Below are 25369 nucleotides of genomic sequence, written 5' to 3' on the forward strand. Positions count from 1 at the left end.
ACAACTTAAATGTCCTTCAACCAATGAACTACTAATGAAAACATGATACATGTATACAATGGATATCTATTCAGGAATGGAGAAAAAATGAATTAATGAAATTTTCATGTAAATGTGTTAAAGTAAAAAATATTATACTGAATGTGGTAACACAGACACAGACACAGATGTTAAATGTTCTCTCCTTTGTGCTTTCTGACTTTGAACCTGTAGATGCAAGTTTGTAACCTCAAGCAACTGCAGAACCAAGAAAGCAAAATGGGATCGATTGGTAAAGCATCTCTCAATACTAGAACAGCATGCAGGTACTACAAAGGGAGAAATGGAATAAATAATTGGGGGCTTTAACTGATAAAGGGTCACAGAGTGCAACACAGATTGACAGAGTGGAAGGAGGGATACATACTACTAAGCATGTTTAAAAAGACAAACATGATCTTATTATTCCATCCTTATCTAAAATCACATATAATATGTATGTATTACCATGTATTTTTTTAAATTATGCATTAATAGTGATCATATTACCCCAAATGCCGTGGAATATATATATATATATATATATATATATATATATATATATATATATATATATATATATATATATATATATATATATAGCCAAGTACCATGCATGAGAAACCTCTTTTTAAGTTGTTGGTCAGGGTAATCCATGAGATTTCCAAAACACTATCAGCTAATGTTGCCCTTGATTGTCTCAGAATTTGAAAATTTAACTCTTTTGTTAAAGTCTCGATGCGATGCATTTCAGACACAGCTATTTGGGGAATTGAACTGAACCTGACCTGGAACCTCTTTCCTGAAAAGTGGCTTTCAAAAGTGAAAAGCTGCAAAGGGAAAGGATCAGTCACTAGACCTATCCAGAGGTTTCACGGGCTTTCTAATTGGACTTAAAGCACACTCAACAAGAGGTGAGCCCTGTCTGGTACTGTAAACATAGACAACCAATTAGGCAAGGAGAGGGCATAGACCCAAGAGGTGAACCTGCTGCTGCCAGTCTAACTAACCAGCATACTTTCCAGCTGTTTTCTAAATACCTATCTTTATACACACAGATGAATATAGTTCTCACCCCTCATCAAAGAAGCTTCTTTTTGCAATATATGGAGACTATCACAAAGTTCCACAAATAATTCACTGTAAAGTACCCAACTCCAGTTGACACATCTGCAGTGAATATGGGAAAAGGGGCTGGTTAAAGTAACCCAACCTGACCCTGGAGCCCAGAACCAGGGAAAGAAACACAGCCTGGGTCTGGGAACTGAGCCAGAGAAAGAAAAATTATCCCCAAACCCAGAACCTAAGAAACATGCCCTGACTTTGAAACCATTACCAAAGAAACACACTTGGTCCCTAGAATCAGAGTCAGTGAAAGAAATATGCCCTAGCCTTAGAATTAATGTCAAAAAGCCAAGAAAGGCCAGTAAAAAAAAACCACAGTTTGGCTCTGAGATCAAGGCTAACTCTGCCCCTAACCCATAAAACTAACCAAACCCTGAGCAGAAAAAACTAGCCAATCTTTGGTTGACTCCACCCCCAAGATATTCTATATAGAGCACCCTGCATGTTCAGTTGTGGGCAATTCTCTCAACCCTGTTAGAGGCAACCACTCTACTGGAATCCTCTTTCCCAAATAAATTCCTTTCTCAAAAGAGTTTTAGGTGTGAAGATCTTAATTCACCCTTTCATGCTGAGCTGTCCTAGAAGCTCCAGGCCTGACTCTACTGAGCAGTCAGGGTACCTTCCCCTCCAAGGCTGAAGTGTCCTAGCAGCTCCAGGCCTGGCTTTCCTGAGAAGTCAGAATACCTTCTCTTCCAGGGCTGAGCTGTCTCATTCAGATCCAGCCCTCAGAGCTGTCCTAGCAGCTCAAGGTATCTGGGAGACCTTCCCCTCCATGGCTGATCTGTCCTAAGCAAGTCAAGGTATCTGGGATGCCTCCAGGGCTGAGCTGTCCTAGCAGCTTGAGGTATCCCAGATACCTCACCCTCTAGGGCTGAGCTTTCTCATTGCAGCTCCTGCTGTCAGGGCTGTCCTAGCAGCTCAAGGTGTCACCTGACTCTGTAAATAGTAAAGATACCTTTCCCCCAGAGTTGCAAAATTCATATTTTGGTGCCAAAACCTGGGACCAAATCCACAGAGTTGCAAAACCTACCTACATTTTGGTGCCAAAAACCAGGACCAAACCCACAGAGTTTCAAAACTTTTTTACATTGAATCCGTTCTACATAAGGCTTGTAGAAACACAGAGCCTGAGGATATCTGTTGATAGGACATATCCTACAGACATGACAGAGCAACACACTTTTGAACCCTCACCAGTATACTTACCCAAATAAATCACCATAATGGCACCAGTTTTTACCCAAATAATGATAGGGGAAAGTTTACATTGTCTTATCCCTAGATGAAAAAAATAAAACAAAGCAAAACAAGTCAATGAAGGTAGAATCAACTGCCTCAGGAGGGGAAATCCCATATTGGTTGTTCAAACCCTAGTGCTCATCTAAGGATATATTCACATACAAAGAGAAGTAAATGGACTCTGTATGTTATGTAAATGTGTGAACTTATCAACATAGAAGTGAAAATTAAAGAAGGGATCATGAATATGGGAAAGGAAGGAAAGCATTGGAGTGGAAAAACGAGGCTGAGGTATAGTAAAGGCACTATATATATCGAAAACAATCCCTACTTTAAAAAAAAATGATTGTACATGGCAACTTTTTTTCAGGGCAACATTTTTTATGGTCTCTGTAAATTTTTTGCACATTTGAAACCATTGTGAATACTTAATTGTATTAGGAAATATTTTAACTAAGCCTTATTTCAATATCTAAGTACTTGTTATTGAGTTTCTGGTTTGGGGCCATGACCTCAGGCTCACAATTTTCTAGAATAATCTCTGAATAAGTTCACAGTTGCTTAATACAGCAACCTTTGACTGGTTTCTGCAATCTATATTTCTTCCTATCAGCAGCTCATTTCAGTACAAACTTTGGGATGTTAATGATTTTTTGACTGCACTATAAATTTTACCTCTCAGCATTTGCTTTAATCTGAACAGTGATCAATGCTGGAATTCTTACAGCACCAAGAAAGAGTTCTTTGGGATGTCAGCCTACTTTTGGTTTGAAGGAATAGCTTTCCCTGCTATAGTGTATAAAAGAGAAATTATTGAAGAAAGCCGTGATAAGTTTGTGATCAGAGATGAAGACACGGTCATAGTGAGTTATCCTAAATCAGGTAAGGAACATCACTGAGAATGATCCTGAACTGTCTGTGGAAGTTTTGGGCTTTAATCATCCTTCATTTAGGTGGTGAATGGAATGATTTATATATCTCATGTTTTCAATGGTTTGTGGGCTTGAAGAGCTGTATCTGAGAGCATTATTACTAAGAGAAAGAACTCTAACCTAACCAATGTTGTCAGTGGAGCAGTTTAGGCACTAGCAGTGCCTGAGCTGATCCTTGGAGCAATGACAGTGTTTCCTAAAGCAGATTGTGGCATTTGTTTCTCTCTATGTGGAAGAGATATTGATGAGAATAAACAGATAAAAGAGCATCAAGAAACAAAGGCATGAATGTAAGAATATGTGGAGAAGAGGACAACGTCAGAAGAATTACCATGGACCTTCTTCAAGTAGAGGAAAGAGTCTCAAAACTCAAGGAAGCAAGAAAGGCATCATGGTCATTCGGGGTAGGAGTGTGGCAGATGGCAGAAGCAGTAACCATTGGTTAAGTATTAGGTTGCTAACATCAAAGGGCAATAACATGAAAAATCTAAGGACAGTGGAGTGCAGGAAAAGGATTCAGATAATAGCCCAGAGAATAATGCTAGAGAAACACTCATTGACAAATGAGCATATAATCACAAATACATGTGTGTATGGTAAATAGACCATGGAATTTATTTAAGCTAAAGAGAAGCAGTACTAATACATACAGTGCAGGATGGATGCATCTTAATGACACTGTATTAAATAAAATGTTTCAATCTCAAGGACAGATACCATGACTGCATCCCTGACAAATATCTGGAATAGTTGAATTCACAGAAACAGAATGGATCTTGACTGAAGGGAATGTTCAATAGGCAGGTAGGGTTTACTGAGTAAAGATTCTCAGTTTTGTTAGGTGAAGTATTTTCAATCTTCTGGAAGAATATATTTTGTACTTACACGATGTGGATATTGCAAATACCACATGCTTTTGTGCTTGGAAACAGCTACATTGTAAACTGTATGGTTGTATATTCTATTGAAGGCTTTTCAGAAGTGCTTTTGATATGAGTGTCAATAACTTTTCCTTCTTGTTCAGGAACTAACTGGCTGATTGAGATTGTCTGCTTGATTCAGACCAAGGGAAATCCCAAATGGATCCAATCTGTGCCTATCTGGGACCGTTCACCCTGGATAGAGACTCAAAGGGGATTTCCAATATTAATCAATAAGGAAGGACCACGCTTCATGACCTCCCACCTCCCTTTCCATCTTTTCCCCAAGTCTTTCTTCAGATCCAAGGCCAAGGTAAGTGTCCAGTGGTTGAGAAATCTTTGGCCAAATGCTCGTTGAACTTATTCTACTGCGTTGGGCCCTGGACCTCTGCCTGAAATGCATTCTGTGTAGATTTGGAGAGGGAAGTTGGGATTTTCATGTACTAGGTGATACTAATCTGTCCCCTCCTCAGACTATATCAGAGTACCATGATATCAACCACCTCTCAGTGATCCTGGGCAGATATAATGCAAAAAACTGTGTTATCACAGTAGGGCATTCAGGGACTACACATACAGGTCAAGTAGAGGTCAAACTCTAGTGTACAGTGGATATTACTGTTTTGTTGTCATCAAAGTCATTTAGCTAAAATTGGTTCTACATATAGCCGAAACCTAATGGGTGAATCACCCAAGCAGAGTTGCTCATAGGGGAAGTAGCCTGAACAGGCACTAATGCTGTAATCTGGGAGATTGTTCAACAACCATGGCTTATCTGTATTCATTGTGTCTTGCTGTGTCTAACTGTCCATTAAGATCAGTAGCCACAAAAATCACCGACATCACTGATAGGGGATCTCCTAAAGGAATCAGAAATATCCAGGTTCTGACACATCTTTGCTCAGTGTTAATAAGAAAGTTTTGTGGAAATCCCCACACCTTAGAAACTATTATTATTTATGCTTAAACACAAAGACAAATGTAGAAAATAATGTCTCTTGAAACTATCACAATGAAGTTGTGATCATAAAGCTATATTTGTGTCTTATGTGGATTTAGAAAACTTGTGTCTGGAGAAATTAAGGCCCACAAGATGAATTATATAATAATGTCACAATGAGCATTGGGACAAAATATTTATTTCATTTCATTAATTTTTTTAAACTATTTCTTCTGTTTTGAGATTATACTATAATTACATACATTATTCCCCCTTCTTCCTATCTCCAGGCTTACCATCATACCCCTCTTCTCTGTCTTACAAATTTGTGTTTTTTCATTATTTGTTGTTACATCTGTATATGTATCTACATAGTCCTAAGTACCTTGGTACAATCTGCTCAGTATGTACAATGTTACTTGTATTATGTTTTCAGGGCTAAGAAATTGGTGTTGTATAACCAATTGCTATGCTTTTCCCATTTCTTTCAATCTCAGCATTTTTTAGGTGCTCATGGGTCTTTGTGTTCACCATTTTGCAATGAAACTTTAGCATTAAACTCTGCATAATGATTCTTTTGAGAGTTTTCTTTTATAGTTACAGTTACAGAAACCAATTAGTTTGTCATTTTGAAGATAAATTTAGCACAGTATGCATTATTCCATGTATATAAAACATTCTTTCACAGTGGATGGATAGTCTTTCACCTTGTAAAATATTGATCTTTATAAGTATTGAATCAATCTTGTCTTTTTATTGTTGCTGTTGGTTTTATTACAGTATTACTGACCTCAGTCATTTTGCTGTTACATTTTTGTAAATCAAAATTATAAAAGAAAATTCTGATAAATATAGACATTTTGCACTTCTGTTCATATTTTGTTCAAATAAAAATAATAAATATTTTTGGAAACCTCACTGATATTTGATTGACTTTTCATATAAACTATGCCAGATAAAATTGGTTTACAACTATATTGACGTTCATTTACATGTTTTTCCATTTAAGGTGATCTATATCATCAGAAATCCCAGAGATGTTCTTGTGTCTGGTTATTTTTTCCAAGGTAACACAAACCTTGTTGATAATCCAGAGTCACTAAGAACTTACATTGAATGGTTCCTCAAAGGAAATCGTGAGTGTCCTGTTAAATATACGGGTTGAGGGAGGCTCAGTTACATTTATGGAGATAAGTTGTGATACAGATTAGGCTGGCCTTGAATTCTCTATGCAGATAGGGATTAACTTGGATATCTGCTCGTCCTCTCTGCCCTTCATGAGTTCTAAGACTATAAGCACTCACTTCAATATTCAGTTTCTTTAATGCTGGGATTTAACCCCCAAGTCATTTATGTTATCTAACTTGGTTACAACTCAAGCCTTTAGTATATTCTGTATTTTAACTTGGCTCCCTCCATCTTATTCCTCTACACTCTACCAACCAATCCAAGGATCATTACCATTACAAACCTAATTGCGAAGTCTTCCTGTTCCCACAAGCCACTGCCTAATGGCACAGCTACAGCTTGACCTATGACTAACAATCCTGGCAATATTTGGAGTATCTAGTCTTTCTAGTACTAATTAAAATGTTATACCTTGTGGTTAACAGAACAACAGTGATAGCAACAACCTATTTCTTCCTCATCATGAATATTTGAACATGCTGACTATATCAGATGTGAAGACTTCTCAATCAGAAAATGATTAGTTACTCTGATACCACAATTGCAGTTATTGCGCCAGTGGGTGTATGTTGTATGGATGGTTGAAATATAGATATCAGTGTCCATATAGTAATATTATTGACAAGATTGTCCCACTAGAATCATTCATAAACCTTCTGTTACAATGAAGACTATTCAGCAGAATAGGCGTATTTCAGCTCATTCCCAATTTTCTTTCCTTACGTTGTGTGACAAGACTATGAGATTGGCTTTAGGAATAAAGTCTAGCCGGGCAGTGGTGGTACACATCTTTAATCCCAGCACTCGGGAAGCAGAGCCAGGTGGATCTCTGTGAGTTCAAGGCCAGCCTGGTCTACAGAGCCAGATCTAGGACAGGTACCAAAATTACACAGAGAAATCCTGTCTCGAAAGCAAAAAAAAAAAAAAAAAAAAAAAGAAAAGAAAGAAAGAAAAAAGAAAAAGAAAAAAGAAAGAAATAGGGTCTTCCCAATCAGTTTTTGTGGGCAACTGACAATAGTGACAATTGCCTACATTATTTGGATCCTCAGGCCCGTTTTAGGCAACAACTCTTAGAGAGGTATCCCAATAATAGCAATGCAGTTTTCATTTTATAACCAATAACTTCCTGGAGCAGTAGTATCTGCTCATGAAAGTTGCCTTGATTTAAACTCTTTAATAAAATTTTAAATGACTTTACAAACCAATGAGTTGGCATATGGCATTTTCATATATTCTTGGTTTTGCTTAATTCTGTCCCTAATTTACCCACCCCATCTTTGCATCCACACGATCAGTCTCATATTCCCTTCCTTCATATTGATACCATATGTGTCCTGGTACTTCTCTCTTCTTAAGGTCTCTTTTTTCTTGCTACACTTCTAGTGGTTCTTTTCTGCCTTCCTCTCCTTTATATATAGATCAAGGTAAACATGCTAAAAATTTGTCTAGGATCCAAATATGAGACAAAAGATGCAGTGTTTGTCTACCTGTGCTTGTGTTAACTCATTAATTACAGTCTCTAGTTCCAAATATTCTACTGTGAATTTCATAATTTCATCTTTAAAGCTGAATGAAATTTTATTGTGTGTACATATCACAATCTCATCTATTTTCAGTTGATGGGCATCTAGGCTAAACCTGTTCTGTATCTATTGTGAATAGAGCTGCAATTAGCACAACTGTTCAAGTATATGCTGTTGTATATATCTATGTCTATAGTAGTATATACCTACCTAGTTTGAGTATATACCTAATTTTTGATAGCTGGGTGATATGGAATTTCTGTTTTCATCTTTGTTAATGATTCCCACAGTGATTTAAGTATTGGCTATGCAGTTTTCAGTCCCAACAGTGTTTTTCTTTCCCCACAATTTTTATGAAAATTAAAAAAAACAACTAAATTTTATTATAAAGCAACTTGTACATAAATAAAAACCAGATTCACCAAAATTATTGAGACTCAGAGTCTATGCAATTTAATGGATTCATGTACAGTTAGAATTGGTTTCCAAAAGAGAAGATGGGAAACTTCATATTAAATGTTATACTTTCAATATTGCTTATATTTCACCCAATTTTGGACCACAAGACCCCCAAATCCATGAGAAATTTAGAACAAGAAAAATATAAGCCTATATTATCATTCAACACTCCTGTCCATTACTTGCAACTACTCCTTTCTCATCCCTTTATATTTGAGTTATCTTTATTTTCAAACATTTTCAACATACACTTCAAACATTTATTTTTTTTTCTTTTTTGTTGTTTCTGAGATGCATTTTCTCTGTGTTACAGCTCTGGCATAAGTTTTTTAAATAACAATGGCCATTCTGACATAGATAAGATGGACTCCTAAGTAATTTTTAGTTTTTATTTGTCTTTCCTTGATAGCTAATGTTGATGAACACTTTCAAAATTCATATGAGGCATTCTCTTTCTTTTATGGTATGGTTTCTAGTTCCATACCAAAAGTTTTGATCCATTTCTTTGTTTGTATTAAATATTTTATTATCTTTAATTCTTTTTAGATACTAGATACACATTGTCTGGAAGCATATAACTGGCAAAGCTTCCTTCCATTTTATTAGCTGAATCTTCACATGGTTAATGATTTCCTTTGGTGGATAGAAAACTTTTAATTTCAAGGGGTCCCACTTGTTGAGTATTTGCCTTATTTTCTGAGTGAGATGAGTAGCATTAAGAAAGTCCTTACCGGAGTGCCCTAGCTTGCCCCCGACCCCATCCCTGGGCACCAGCCACTCCGGGGAAGACCTGCCCAACTTGGGCCCAGGTTCTGCTCCCCGGGCAGGTGCCCTTCTAGCCCCACTGGGAAGGATCCCCCTCTACAAGACCCCTGGCAGACCCTGCAGTCTCCACGCCCTGCCCCCACGCCCATCTGCCTGAGCCCCAAGCCTCTGCCTGAGACTTAGAGGCCAGGCCCCCCAGCTCCCATCTTGCCCAGGACTTCCCTTCTGAAGCACAGGTGAGTGCCCTAGCTTGCCCCCGACCCCATCCCTGGGCACCAGCCACTCCGGGGAAGACCTGCCCAACTTGGGCCCAGGTTCTGGACCCCGGGCAGGTGCCCTTCTACCACAACCGGGAAGGATCCCCTTCTCCAAGACCCCTGGCAGACCCTGCAGTCTCCACGCCCTGCCCCCACGCCCATCTGCCTGAGCCCCAAGCCTCTTCCTGAGACTTAGAGGCCGGCCCCCAGCTCCCATCTTGCCCAGGACTTCCCTTCTGAAGCACAGGTGAGTGCCCTAGCTTGCCCCCGACCCCATCCCTGGGCACCAGCCACTCCGGGGAAGACCTGCCCAACTTGGGCCCAGGTTCTGGACCCCGGGCAGGTGCCCTTCTACCCCAACCGGGAAGGATCCCCTTCTCCAAGACCCCTGGCAGACCCTGCAGTCTCCACGCCCTGCCCCCACGCCCATCTGCCTGAGCCCCAAGCCTCTTCCTGAGACTTAGAGGCCGGCCCCCAGCTCCCATCTTCCCCAGGACTTCCCTTCTGAAGCACAGGTGAGTGCCCTAGCTTGCCCCCGACCCCATCCCTGGGCACCAGCCACTCCGGGGAAGACCTGCCCAACTTGGGCCCAGGTTCTGCTCCCCGGGCAGGTGCCCTTCTAGCCCCACTGGGAAGGATCCCCCTCTCCAAGACCCCTGGCAGACCCTGCAGTCTCCATGCCCTGCCCCCACGCCCATCTGCCTGAGCCCCAAGCCTCTGCCTGAGACTTAGAGGCCAGGCCCCCCAGCTCCCATCTTGCCCAGGACTTCCCTTCTGAAGCACAGGTGAGTGCCCTAGCTTGCCCCCGACCCCATCCCTGGGCACCAGCCACTCCGGGGAAGACCTGCCCAACTTGGGCCCAGGTTCTGGTCCCCGGGCAGGTGCCCTTCTAGCCCCACCGGGAAGGATCTCCTTCTCCAAGACCCCTGGCAGACCCTGCAGTCTCCACGCCCTGCCCCCACGCCCATCTGCCTGAGCCCCAAGCCTCTTCTTGAGACTTAGAGGCTGGCCCCAGCTCCCATCTTGCCGTGGATTTCCCATCTGGAGGAGAGAGAGAAAGAGAGAGAGAGAGAGAGAGAGAGAGAGAGAGAGAGAGAGAGAGAGAGGAGAGCACCCATCCTCCCCCGGACTTCCCTTCTGAACAAGAGCTTCCATCCTGCCCCGGACTTCCAATTTGGACAAGAGAGCTCCCATCTGGACAAGAGAGAGAGACTTCCTGAATCTGTCAGCTCTGAACCAAGTGTGCGGATAAGGCCAGGAACGAACCACAAGGAGATGGGCAGACGTCAAGGCAGAAACACATACAACAAAATGAATATTAATACACCATCACCAGGCCCTAGCCCTCCTCCAACACCTAGACCTGAACATCAGAAATTGGAAGAAGCAGAAGAAAATAGCCTTATGAATGTCATCATGAAGAAGCTAGAGGCTCGTGTAGAGGAAAAGACAAAAAAATGTGAAGAACGCTGTAAACAACTAGAGGAAAGGGCAAACAAATTAGAAGAAATCAATAAAGTCCTGGAAGAGAACAATAAAATACTGAAAGAAAATCAAGAAAAATCAATGAAACAAATGAAGGAAACAGTCCAAGACCTGAAAAAGGAAATAGAAAAAATGAAGAAGACACAAACAGAGGGAATGCTGGAAATAGAAAACCTGAGAAAACGATTGGGAACTTCAGAGGCAAGTATAATCAACAGAATGCAAGAGATGGAAGAGAGGATCTCTAGCGTTGAAGATACAATAGAAGAAATAGATTCATCAGTCAAAGAAAACACTAAAGTCAACAAAGTCATGAACCAAAATGTCCAAGAAATTTGGGACACCATGAAAAGACCAAACCTACGAATAATAGGGGTAGAAGAAGGAGAAGAATACCAACTCAAGGGCACAGAAAATATATTCAACAAGATCATAGAAGAAAACTTTCCCAACTTAAAGAAGGAAATGCCTATGAAGATACAGGAAGCCTATAGAACACCAAACAGACTAGACCCCCAAAAAAAGTCCCCTCGCCACATAATAATTAAACAATTAAACGTACAGAATAAAGAAAGAATATTAAGAGCAGCAAAGGAAAAAGGCCAAGTGACATATAAAGGCAAACCTATCAGAATAACACCCGATTTCTCAATGGAGACTTTGAAAGCCAGAAGGTCCTGGACAGATGTAATGCAGACATTAAGAGACCATGGATGTCAGCCTAGACTAATATACCCAGCAAAACTTTCAATCGTCATAGATGGAGTGAACAAGACATTCCATGACAAAGCCAGATTTAAACAATATTTATCCACAAACCCAGCCCTACAGAAAGCACTAGAAGGAAAATTCCAACCTAAGGAAGTCAGATACAACCTCGAAAACACAGGCAATAGATAAAGCCACAGCAGTAGACCCCAACGAAGAAAAGTACACACACATCACCACCAAAAAATAACAGGAATGAACAATCACTGGACATTAATATCCCTCAATATCAATGGACTTAATTCACCTATAAAAAGACATAGGCTTACAGAATGGATACGAAAGCAGGACCCATCTTTCTGCTGCATACAAGAAACACATCTCAAATTCAAAGATAGACACTACCTAAAAATTAAAGGCTGGGAAAAGACTTTCCAATCAAATGGTCTTAAGAAACAAGCGGGTGTAGCCATCCTGATATCCAGCAAAATAGACTTCAAACTAAAATCAATCAAAAGAGATCAAGAAGGGCATTACATACTCATCACAGGAAAGATCCACCAAGATGAAGTCTCAATTCTGAACATTTATGCCCCAAACACAAGGGCACCCACATATGTAAAAGAAACATTATTAAAGCTTAAATCACATATAAAACCCCACACATTAATAGTGGGAGACCTCAACACCCCACTTTCACCACTGGACAGATCCCCCAAATCGAAACTTAACAGAGAAATAAAGGACTTAATTGATGTCATGACTCAAATGGACTTAATCGACATCTACAGAACATTCCATCCTAACAAAAAAGAATATACCTTCTTCTCAGCACCCCATGGAACCTTCTCTAAAATTGACCACATACTTGGTCACAAAGCAAATCTAAACAGATACAAAACAATTAGAATAACCTCCTGTGTTCTATCAGACCACCATGGTCTAAAGTTGGATTTCAACAACAACAAAAACTACAGAAAACCTACAATCTCATGGAAACTGAACAATACCCACCTGAATCACCAATGGGTTAAGGAAGAAATAAAGAAAGAAATTAAAGACTTCCTAGAGATCAACGAAAATGAAGACACCACATATCCAAACCTATGGGACACTATGAAAGCAGTACTAAGAGGGAAATTCATAGCACTAAACGCCCACATAAATAAGCTGGAGAAATCTCACACTAGTGACTTAACAGCACACCTGAAAGTTCTAGAACAGGAAGAAGCAAAGTCTCCCAGGAAAAATAGATGCCAGGAAATTATCAAAGTGAGAGCTGAAATCAATAAAATAGAAACAAAGAGAACAATACAAAAAATTAATGAAACAAAGAGTTGGTTCTTTGAGAAAATCAACAAGATAGACAAGCCCTTATCCAAACTAACCAAAAGACAGAGAGAGAGCATCCAAATCAACAAAATCAGAAATGAAAAGGGGGACATAACAACAGACATTGAGGAAATCCAGAGAATCATCAGGTCATACTTCAAAAACCTCTATTCCACAAAACTGGAAAACCTAAAAGAAATGGATAATTTTCTGGATAGGTACCACATACCTAAATTAAATCAAGACCAGATAAACTATTTAAATAGTCCAATAACCCCTAACGAAATAGAAACAGTCATTAAAAGTCTCCCAACCAAAAAAAGCCCAGGACCAGATGGTTTCAGTGCAGAATTCTACCAGATCTTCAAAGAAGAGTTAATACCAATACTCTCTAAATTGTTCCATACAATAGAAACAGAAGGAACATTACCAAACTCCTTCTATGAGGCTACAATTACCCTGATTCCCAAACCAAACAAGGATACAACAAAGAAAGAGAACTACAGACCGATCTCCCTCATGAACATTGATGCAAAAATACTCAATAAAATACTGGCAAACAGACTCCAAGACCACATCAAAACAATTATCCACCATGATCAAGTAGGATTCATTCCAGGGATGCAAGGATGGTTCAACATACGAAAGTCTGTCAATGTGATACACCATATAAACAAACTCAAAGAAAAAAACCACATGATCATCTCACTAGATGCTGAAAAGGCATTTGACAAAATCCAACACCCCTTCATGATAAAGGCCTTGGAGCGATCAGGAATACAGGGAACATACCTAAACATAATAAAGGCAATTTACAGCAAGCCAACAGCCAACATCAAATTAAATGGAGAGAAACTCAAAGCAATTCCACTAAAATCAGGAACGAGGCAAGGCTGTCCGCTCTCCCCATACTTATTCAATATAGTACTTGAAGTTCTAGCCAGAGCAATAAGACAACATAAGGAGATTAAGGGGATACAAATTGGAAAGGAAGAAGTCAAGCTTTCCCTATTTGCAGATGACATGATAGTATACTTGAGCAACCCCAAAGATTCCACCAAGGAACTGATACAGCTTATAAACACCTTCAGCAACATAGCAGGATACAAGATCAACTCCAAAAAATCAGTAGCCCTCCTATATACAATGGACAAAAAAGCGGAGAAGGAAATCAGAGATACATCACCCTTTACTATAGCCACAAATGACATAAAATACCTTGGGGTAATACTAACCAAGCAAGTGAAGGACCTCTATGACAAGAACTTTAAGTCTCTGAAAAAAGAAATTGAAGAAGATGTCAGAAAATGGAAAGATCTCCCATGCTCATGGATAGGCAGAACTAACATAGTAAAAATGGCAATCTTACCAAAAGCAATCTACAGATTCAATGCAATCCCCATCAAAATACCAACACAATTCTTCACAGACCTGGAAAGAATAATACTCAACTTCATATGGAAAAACAAAAAACCCAGGATAGCCAAAAGAATCCTGTACAATAAAACAACCTCTGGAGGCATCACGATCCCTGACTTCAAGCTGTACTATAGAGCTACAGTAATAAAAACAGCTTGGTACTGGCATAAAAACCGACATGTGGACCAATGGAATCGAATTGAAGACCCTGATATTAATCCGCACACCTATGAACAAATAATTTTTGACAAAGAAGCCAAAAGTGCACAATGGAAAAAAGAAGGCATCTTCAACAAATGGTGCTGGCAAAACTGGATATCAACATGTAGAAGGCTGCAAATAGATCCATATCTATCACCGTGCACAAAACTTAAGTCCAAGTGGATCAAGGACCTCAACATAAATCCAGCTACTCTGAACCTGCTAGAGGAGAAAGTAGGAAGTAGTCTTGAACACATTGGCATAGGAGACCACTTTCTAAATAGAACACCAGTAGCACAGACACTGAGAGAAACAATCAATCAATGGGACCTCTTGAAACTGAGAAGCTTTTGTAGGGCAAAGGATACGGTCAACAAAGCAAAGCGACAGCCTACAGAATGGGAAAAGATCTTCACCAATCCCACATCTGACAGAGGACTGATATCCAGAATATATAAGGAACTCAAGAAATTAGACATCAAAATGCCCAACAGTCCAATTAAGAAATGGGCTATAGAACTAAACAGAGAATTCTCAACAGAGGAAACTCAAATGGCTGAAAGACATATAAGGAATTGCTCAACATCCCTAATCATCAGGGAAATGCACATCAAAACAACTCTGAGATACCACCTTACGCCTGTCAGAATGGCTAAGATCAAAAACACTGAAGACACCTTATGCTGGAGAGGATGTGGAGCTAGGGGAACTCTCCTCCACTGCTGGTGGGAATGCAAGCTTGTACAACCACTTTGGAAATCAATATGGCGATTTCTTAGAAAATTGGGAATCCATCTCCCCCAAGATCCAGCTATACCACTCTTGGGCATATACCCAAGGAATGCTCAACCACACCACAAGAGCACTTGTTCAGCTATGTTCATATCAGCGTTGTTTGTAATAGCCAGAACATGGAAACAACCTAGATGCCCTTCAACTGAAGAATGGATAAACAAAATGTGGTACATATACACAATGGAATACTACTCAGCAGAGAAAAACAATGACATCATGAGGTTTGCAGACAAATGGATGGATCTAGAAAAAATCATCCTGAGTGAGGTATCCCAGACTCAGAAAGACAAACATGGTATGTACTCACTCATAACAGGATACTAGATGTGGAACAAGGATGACTGGACTGCTACTCACATCACCAGGCAGGCTACCTGGAAAACAGGACCCCAAGAAAGACACAGGGATCGCCCAACGACAGAGAAATGGAATGAGATCTACATGAACAGCCTGGACAGGAGTGGGGGTAGTGAAGGGCAAGGGTCGAGGGAAAGAGAGCTTGGGTGAGTGGGAGATCCCAGCTGGATCAAAAACAGAGAGGGAGAACAAGGAATAGGAGACCATGGTAAATGAAGACCACATGAGAATAGGAAGAAACAAAGTGCTAGAGAGGCCCACAGAAATCCACAAAGATACCCCCACAACAGACTGCTGGCAATGGTCGAGCGACAATCCGAACTGACCTACTCTGGTGATGGGATGGCCAAACACCCTAATTGTCGTGCTAGAAACCTCATCCAACTACTGATGGACCTGGAGGCAGAGATCCATGACTAGGCCCCAGGTGGATCTCTGGGAGTCCAATTAGCGAGAATGAGGAGGGTTTATATGAGAGAGAATTGTTGAGACCAAGGTCGGATAAAGCACAGAGACAAATAGCCAAACAAACGGAAACACATGAAATATGAACCAATGGCTGAGGGGTCACCAACTGGATCAGGCCCTCTGAGTGGGTGAGACAGTTGATTGGCCTGATCTGTTTGGGAGGCATCCAGGCAGTGGGACCAGGTCCTGTGCTCATTGCATGAGTTGGCTGTTTGAAACCTGGGGCCTATGCAGGGTCCCTTGGCTCAGCATGGGAGGAGGGGACTGGACCTACCTGGACTGAGTCCACCAGGTTGATCTCATTCTGTGGGGAAGGCTTTGCCCTGGAGGAGATTGGAATGGGGGGCGGGCTGGGGGGAAGGTGAGGGGGGCGGGAGGGGGGAGAACAAGGGAATCTGTGGCTGATATGTAGAACTGAATTGTATTGCAAAATAAAAATTAAAAAAAAAAATAAAATAAAATGGAACTAATAAAATGTTCCTGAGGAAAAAAAAAAAAAAGAAAGTCCTTACCTGTGATTACCTCTCAAAGTACACTTCCTGTATTTTCCTCAACTGTGTCAGAGTGTTGTGTCTTCTCTTGATGGTCTTGATACATTTACAATTGGTGTGAATGTGTGTGTGTGTGTGTGTGCGTGTGTGCGTGTGTGATGAAGGATTAAGATTGAACTTCATTCTTCTACACATAGCAATCTAGTTTCTAAAATGCCATGTACTGAAGATACCAAGATTTTTCTTCCAATGCATGTTTTTGATATTTTGTCAAAAATACAGTGCCTGCAGTTGTGTGAACTTATGTCTTGGTTTTCATTTCAATTAATCCACATGTTTGTTTGGTGTCAGTACTTTGCTGTTTTCATTACTCTATCTCTGTAGTATAACTTAAATAAGGTCCTATCTTTTTCCAAGATGCTTTTATTATCTGGAATTGTTTGTGCTTTTGTATGAATTTATTATTGAATTTGTTGTTTAGAAATTACAAAGATTTATAAATTATATTCTGCTTATTGAAATCCTTTTCCCTCCCTTATCTCCCTCTCACATTTAGTAACCCCCATTCCCTACAGTTATCTTTTATAACTTTCACATCTCTTTATTGGTGACCCATTTAATTTAACCATGATTTTTATCTTCTGTGGGAATGTGGGGTTTGGACCACCTATGGAAACCTAGCTGGCACCTCACTATGGACCCAACTGAGGACAGTGTCTTCCTACTACCCAGAATCATTCAGTATTCATAATTTCATTGTGAAGTTGTAGTGTCCAGTGAGTATCCTCATCAGTCCATGATACCTCATTTTTGGGCTAGTCTTATGCATGATCTTTGCAGCTGCTTCAGTTGTTTTAAGATCTTGAGTACACTTGTTCTGTCATGCTCACATGTCAGCACATTCCATCCCTTCTCTTTCTCTTTTCAGCTTCTACATTATTTACATTCCCTCTTCTGCAATGATCCCTGAGGATTAGAGACAGTTCTGTAGTGTTGAATTTAAGAATGAGCATCCAACCATTCCACAATAATTTGAAGATTACTAATTTTTATTTCTATGAATAACACTAAAATCTTGATTGGTATTATATTGAGTCTGTTCATTGCTTTTGTTAGTTTGGGCATTTTCATAACATGAATTTCTCTAGTCTGTGACCATGGGAACATTTTCCATCTTCTAATATATGCATAAGGTTCTGTCTTCAATTTGTTGAGGATTTCAGTAATGAGGGCTTTGCCTCCTGGGTGTATTCATTACTTTTCTATTGTTGTGATAAAACACCATTAACCAGGCAACCTATTGAAGGAATGCTTTGTTTGGAACTTATGATTCCAGAGCGATAAGTGTTGATCATTACCATTACAGGAAGCATGGCACCAGGGAGACAGGCATGGCATGGGGGTAACACCCGAGATCTCACACCTCAACCCACAAACAGGAAGCAGAAGGAGAGCACTCGAAACAGTGCTAGTCCTTGAAACCTTAAATCCCACCCCAGTGACATATTTCCTCCAGCAAGTTCATACTTGCTGATCTTCCCATAAGATACACCAACTTCGAACCAAGTATTCAAACCTTAACATTATATGGGACATTTTTAGAAGCCAGCAAACTTGTTTAGATTTACCCTGAGGTGTATTCTTTAGACATTTGTAATAGACTGATATCTCTGATTTGTTTCTCAATTTGTTCATCAATGGTATAGAGAAAAACTGTTTATGTTTGATAATTTTGTACCCTGTCGCTTTGTTAAAAGTCTTTATCAGATCTAAGTGATCCCTGCTAAATACTTTCAGTCTTGCACTGATAGAATTGTATCACTCAATAGTAGGTACTTTGACTTGATTTTTTATTTGTACAGCTTTTTTTTTGTTCATTTATTTTTTTTTTCTATCTTAGAATTTGGTACTCTATTAAATAAGACTGGAGGAATTCAGTTCATTTTCTTCTTGCTTGTACTGGAAATGTATTGGATTTCCCCCTACCTAGTGGAATGTAAGCTACAGTTTTCCTATGTACGTCCACTAATATGTTGAAAGATATTTCTTCTATTCTAAGTTCTTTGGCATTTTATACATGAGGGGATGATAAATTTTATCAAAAATTCTTTTCTATATCTACACAGATTACAATGCGTTTTCTGTTCTTGAGTCCATTTATAATATTTAATTTATATTGATTGATGTTTGGGTATTGAACCAGCCCATCACTGAGACTCTGGAATAAAGTCAACTTGATCATAATGAATGGTTGTTTTGATATAGTGTATGTTTGTGTGTGTGTGTGTGTGTGTGTGTGTGTGTGTGTGTGTACTTGTAGATGTGCATGTACATATATATGCATATTGTGTGGGTCCATATATATCCAAATGTGCAGGTTGACCATGTGGATTTAGGTCTTCAGGTTTGGAAATAAACAACTTTACCTGTTCAGCCATTTTACTGTCTTCTGATAAGTTCCTGAACATGTTATCAAACTATATTATTGAGAAACATTGCAGCTATGTGAATCATAGATCTTGGTCTATATGATTTTTTTGTTGTTTAATATTTCTTTGTTCTTTGTATCAAGATGATACTTCAAAAATACTTTGGTAATGAGCCTTATTTTCCTTCTTTTATGTAACAGTTCAATAATCTTTGTGTTATTGGTGAAATTATTAAGGCCACTCCACGTAGTTAAAAGGAGATTTATTTAATGGCATAACTTACAAATTAAGGCATAGGTAGGTCGCGGGGTCTGGGGAAGGTGTATCACAGTCCAGCGGTGTTCTCTGGAGCTCTGCTTGGTCCACCTCCACCATCCAGGGTCCCAGAACCGAGCAGGCGGGCACCGATCCCGATCTCGGGTTCCCAGGCGCCTCCCTTGGCCCCGCCTTGTAGGCGTGACAGTCTCAATGGGGGTTGGAACTTCCAGATCAATGCTGGAATGGCTACCCACTACATTGTGTTGTCTGAAGGTCTGGAAAAATTCAACTGGTCTGAACATTTCTCTTTGTTTAGAGATTTTTTAATTACTTTTGCAAACTCGTTGTTGTTTTAGGCCTTAGAATATTTCTATAACATAATTTTTATTGATTCTTTGGGAACTTCTCATCATGCATATCAGTCCCACTCATTGCCCTGTCCTTTCATATCTACCCTCCAACCTTGTATCCTGCCGCCCAAAAGGAAATAAAAAATGAAAAAAAAAATAAAAACGAAAACAAAAAACAAATATCTCACTGACCCCTCTGGGGAAATGACAAGCTCTGCTATCCATCAGCAATTTTCTCTTACCAGTCACAGCTCTCACATCTCCAATTCTGGCATACTTGTACCTGTTCACTCCTCTGTATTCCCCATCTACCCACCACATATTTGTTCATTATAGTTACATTGGGTGCTGTTGTGTGTCATACCACATACCCTTTTACCCCAAAAGCTTTAATTTCAAATGTTCTTTTTTTTTTTAAATTTTTATTTTGCAATACAATTCAGTTCTACATATCAGCCACAGATTCCCTTGTTCTCCCCCCTCCCGCCCCCCTCACCTTCCCCCCAGCCCGCCCCCCATTCCAATCTCCTCCAGGGCAAAGCCTTCCCCACAGAATGAGATCAACCTGGTGGACTCAGTCCAGGTAGGTCCAGTCCCCTCCTCCCAGGCCGAGCCAAGGGACCCTGCATAGGCCCCAGGTTTCAAACAGCCAACTCATGCAATGAGCACAGGACCCGGTGCCACTGCCTGGATGCCTCCCAAACAGATCAGGCCAATCAACTGTCTCACCCACTCAGAGGGCCTGATCCAGTTGGTGACCCCTCAGCCATTGGTTCATATTTCATGTGTTTCCGTTTGTTTGGCTATTTGTCTCTGTGCTTTATCCGACCTTGGTCTCAACAATTCTCGCTCATATAAACCCTCCTCATTCTCGCTAATTGGACTCCCAGAGATCCACCTGGGGCCTAGTCATGGATCTCTGCATCCAGATCCCTCAGTAGTTGGATGAGGTTTCTAGCACGACAATTAGGGTGTTTGGCCATCCCATCACCAGAGTAGGTCAGTTCGGACTGTCTCTCGACCATTGCCAGCAGTCTGTTGTGGGGGTATCTTTGTGGATTTCTGTGGGCCTCTCTAGCACTTTGTTTCTTCCTATTCTCATGTGGTCTTCATTTACCATGGTCTCCTATTCCTTGTTCTCCCTCTCTGTTGTTGATCCAGCTGGGATCTCCCACTCACCCAAGCTCTCTTTCCCTTGACCCTCGCCCTTCACTACCCCCACTCATGTCCAGGCTGTTCATGTAGATCTCATTCCATTTATCTGTCATTGGGTGATCCCTGTGTCTTTCTTGGGGTCCTGTTTTCCAGGTAGCCTGCCTGGTGAAATGGCTGGTCTGGTTCAGGGCCTCTGGCTTCTGCTACACTATCAACAGTGGACCCTCATCCAGACTCCTCTCAGATATCCTACTATTGCTCAAAATCAAGGAAATCCTGTGGCTATGGTTCCACAGGACCAGCTCTTTCCATCATCTCCAGCAGCTCATACATAGAGTAGATGTTGGAGAGAGCCAACTAAAAGCTGAGGATATGAGCTTCAGTGGTAGCTGAGTTGTTCAGCCACAGTATTTGCTATGCCTTCCCTTAGCTCCAGAGGTGGCAGATGAGAGGCAGGGTCAGGCCTGACTATTTTACAGGTTTATTTTATTTTATGTGTAGAAGGGTTTTGCTGCATGTATGTGTGGTTTTGGATATGTGTCTTGTGCCCACAGAGGCGGGAAGATGGCATTGTGAGCTATCATGTAGGTACTGGAAATTGAATCCTGACCCTCTAGAAGAAAAGTAAATATTTTTAACTTCTGAGCCTTGTTCCTACATCTACCTATTTAAAAATTTAAAATATCATCTTAGTTTTATTTAGATAAGTTTTAACCTATGTAGAAATTAATCCATATATTTTAGATTTTCTGGTTTAGTGGAATGATTTTAATGTAAACTTTAATAAATCTTTGAATTCACTGGTGCTTGTCATAATGAGTTATTCCCTTTCATGACTTACTGTGTTATCTTTTGCTGTTTCTCTTCCTTTTCTTAGTTTATCCATGGTGATATTTTATTTGTGCTCAAATGTGGTCACGTTTTACTTTTGCATCAATAACTAAAGTTTGCCCTGAGATCAGGGAAAATAGAAAGCCATTTTAAGTAAACAAAGAAGTCTGGCAGTGGTAAAACATGCCGTTAATTCTATCACTTAGCAAGCAGGGTCGTTGTGTGTTCAAGGCCACACTAGAGAACAGAGCCAAGCATGGTGACACATGCCATTAATCCCAGTACCAACCATAGAGGCCTGGAAGTCTGTCCAGAGAGACAGAAAATGACTGAGCTGTGTAGGAAGAGGAAGTGAGGTATCTGGGCTAGGAGACCAATCAGTTGACAAACAGCAAGTAATATAAGACTGGGTAGATAGGAAGTCATTCTCTATGGAAGCTGCAGAGTTGGTGAGTTAAGGTTGGCTGGTGGCTTTCCCTAGTTCCCTGATCTCTCTAAGGCTTTCACCCCTATATTTGGCTTCATGGCTTTTCTTTAATAAAACCATTTAGAAATATGTCTATATTTATTAAAAGTTTTGTCAATATTATTTATATGTTGAAGGAACAAACTATTTCATTGACTCTCTGGATTTGTTTGGTTGCTCCTGCTGTTTTCATTTCACTAACTATTTTTTAATGTCCGTGTTTTCTTTCCAGCTACTAATTTTGATGTTTGACGTATTCCTTTTCCAAAGCCCCAGGGTAATTCGTTAGCTAATTCATTAGAAATCTCTTTGACATTATAATGTAGTTAATTTGAACCTTAAACATCCCTCTTGGGGCATTTTCATTGTATCCCATAGGTTAAAGAATATTGTGGTATTTTTGTTTCATTTCATCTTTCAATTCTTAATTTTATCAAGGACTCATTCATCATTACGTTGTAAGTTGTTTACTCTCCATGATTTTGTTTATGTTCTGGAGTTTTTCTTATTTATTTACAGACATTTTATAGTTTTGGGGTAGAACATAAGGAATTACTTTAATCCCCCTATGTTTGTTAAGGTGTTCTTTCTGACCTTGTACAAATCTATTTTACAGAAAGTTCCATGTACTTATGAGAACATGGTGTATTCTTCAGTTTTTGGATACAATATTCTATAGATGTCTTTTAAGACCATTTTACCTGTGATGTCAGTTAATTCTATTTATTTTCTATTGGGATGAAGTGTTAACTATTGGAAATGAAAGTACTGTCATGCTTGCTTATATCTTTACATCTAGTAGTATTTTCTGTGCATAACTGGGTGAACCTGTCTTTGTAATTGTACAGTTCTCCCCATGAATTGTTCCCTTAAGCAGTAGGAAGTAATGTATATCATTGCTCAATAGATTTCAAGTCTATTATGTCATATTTGATCAACAACATATCCCTGTTTTATAGCATCATTTTTCCAGAATCTCTTTTTTCCATTATTTCATTGTAAGTTTATAGCTGTCTTATATGATGGCCTACAACAAATATAAACATCCTAAAGTGTAGGACTTTAATCCAACGTCCTACACTGTTTCTTTTGATTAAGGAATTGGCACCATTAATATTCAGTTACTAGCCTGTAGCTGGAGTTTTCTTGTGTCCCGTCCTGCCAGTAGTCAGGGCAAACCTCTCCCACTAGTGTCCCCCAAGTAAACACACAGAAACTTATATTATTTACAAACTGTATGGCCTAATGGCTCAGGCTTCTTGCTAACTGTTCTTATATTTTAAATTAACCCATTTCTATAAATCTATACCTTGCCATGTGGCTTGTGGCTTACCGGTACTTTACATCCTGCTCCCCGTGGCAGGCTGGCAGCATCTCTCTGACTCAGCCTTCTTCCACCCAGCGTTCTCCTCATTCCTTGTCCCGCCTACACTATCCTTCCTGCCTGGCTACTGGCCAATCAGTGTTTTATTTATCAATCAATCAATTCTAGCAGCATATATTCACAGCATACAAGACATCCCACAGCACTTCAACTACAATAGTGAAAGATGTTTGTTGATTCCTCTCATTTTGATGATTTAACCAAGATGACTGAGTTGTTTTCTTATTTAACTATTGGTCTAGTTTGCTTTATGGTCTCTGTGATAAAAACACTCTTGCCAGAAGCAATGTATGGGAAGAAGTTGTTTATCTGGCTTAAACTTTCAGATTATAATGTATCTATGGGAGAAGTCAGAGCAATATCTCCAGAAGGAACTGAAGCAGAAACCATTTTACTAATCTGCATGTTAACTTGTTTTAGTGTCTTATGCTGAGTTGTCTTTCTCATAAAATCCAGTCACAGCTACCTATGCTGTAGGCTCCAACACACCAATCATCAGTCAGGACAACAACTCAAATACTTTGTCACCAGCCAATCTGATCTATACAAACTCTTAAATGAGACTCTCTCAGATAATTCTAGGTTGAGTCAACTTAAAAACTGAAGTTAACTTTTGCTTTTTGCAGCCTTGTGGATTCATTTTTTCTCTTTACTGGAAAAGATTCCTATAAGTATATTCTGTAGAGCTGTTTTGATGGTCATAAATTCATTTTCATATTTTTAGCATAATTTTTTCTCCTTTATTTATGACAAGCAGTTTTGATGGGTACAGTAGTCTGAGTTGTCATTGGTTGTCTTTAGAACTTGAAATACAGTCCCAGGCCCTCCTGCATTTTAAAAATCTCAGTTGAAAAATCTGTTATTCTGACAGAATTTCCTTTACATTTGACTTGGTGTTTCTCCCTTGCCAGTTTCAATGTACTTTCTTCAACTATAATTTTATGAGGAAAACATACTTTGTGGTCTTGTATATATGGTGTTCTAAATTCCTCCTTTATCTTAACTGGCATCTGTTTGAACAAAAAGCAACCTAGAGAAAAAAGTGTTAATCTATTTTACAACTCCAAGTTACAGTTTATTTTGATGAGAAGCCTAGGCAGGTAATTAAGGCAGTGTATTCACAGACAAGAGTAGAGAGACAATAAATATGTTTGCTCTTGCTTTCTTGCCTTCAGTTAATATTCTCTTACTTTATGCTTTCCTGAACCCACCTGAGTAGAGAATGGGGCTGCCACAATAATTCTTCACCTTTTACGTCATTAGTTAACAATCAGGATAATCTTTCATTGATATACCCACAGGCTTATGTGATCTAGATAATTCCTCATTAAATATCTGTTCCAAAGCAGATATAGGTTTTGGCAAGTTAACAGTAGGTAATTTTAATGTAACATCACTTAGATTTTTTTTTTCCATAGAGTGACAAATATCTTGGAATTCCCACTCATATCTTCTTCTTGTATTATCTTTGTTTCTTATTGAATTGTCACACATCTTTTACCTTGCCTTCACACCGTGATATATTTTTCTTTTAAATTTTTCTTATTTATTGTGATCTAGTGTACAATTGTGCATAAGTGTCTGTGTGAGTATACACCTCTCACAGAACATTTGGAAGAACCTGAGAAAAACCTTGTGGAGTCAGTTGTCCATTTCTAATTTATACGGTTTACAGAGACTGAAGTCTGGTCATTAGGTTTATATGACAAGCATTTTACCCATTGTCATGTCATTACCACACCATTCCTTTTTGTATCACTATTTAATTCATTTACAATGTATTTGTTGTGGAGATCATTTTGTGCTACTTTATACTTTTCATTTTACAATATAACTTATTCTTTAAAATTATATTATCATAGGAGTTTGACAGA

At 39.6% G+C, this 25369-nt stretch overlaps 1 protein-coding gene across 1 annotated transcript in view; it reads left to right on the plus strand.

The window, feature by feature from the left end:
- The first annotated feature begins 3131 nt into the window (after positions 1-3131).
- Positions 3132-25369, plus strand: part of LOC131901276 (probable alcohol sulfotransferase) — a 45135-nt gene continuing 22897 nt past the window's right edge. Inside the window, exons 1-3 of the mRNA XM_059252488.1 lie at positions 3132-3264; positions 4339-4547; positions 6184-6310. Of these exons, the coding sequence (XP_059108471.1) occupies positions 3132-3264; positions 4339-4547; positions 6184-6310 (469 nt within the window). The remainder of the gene's footprint in view (positions 3265-4338; positions 4548-6183; positions 6311-25369) is intronic.

The sequence above is a fragment of the Peromyscus eremicus genome, unplaced genomic scaffold, assembly GCF_949786415.1.
Source record: "Peromyscus eremicus unplaced genomic scaffold, PerEre_H2_v1 PerEre#2#unplaced_67, whole genome shotgun sequence".
Lineage (NCBI taxonomy): Eukaryota > Metazoa > Chordata > Mammalia > Rodentia > Cricetidae > Peromyscus > Peromyscus eremicus.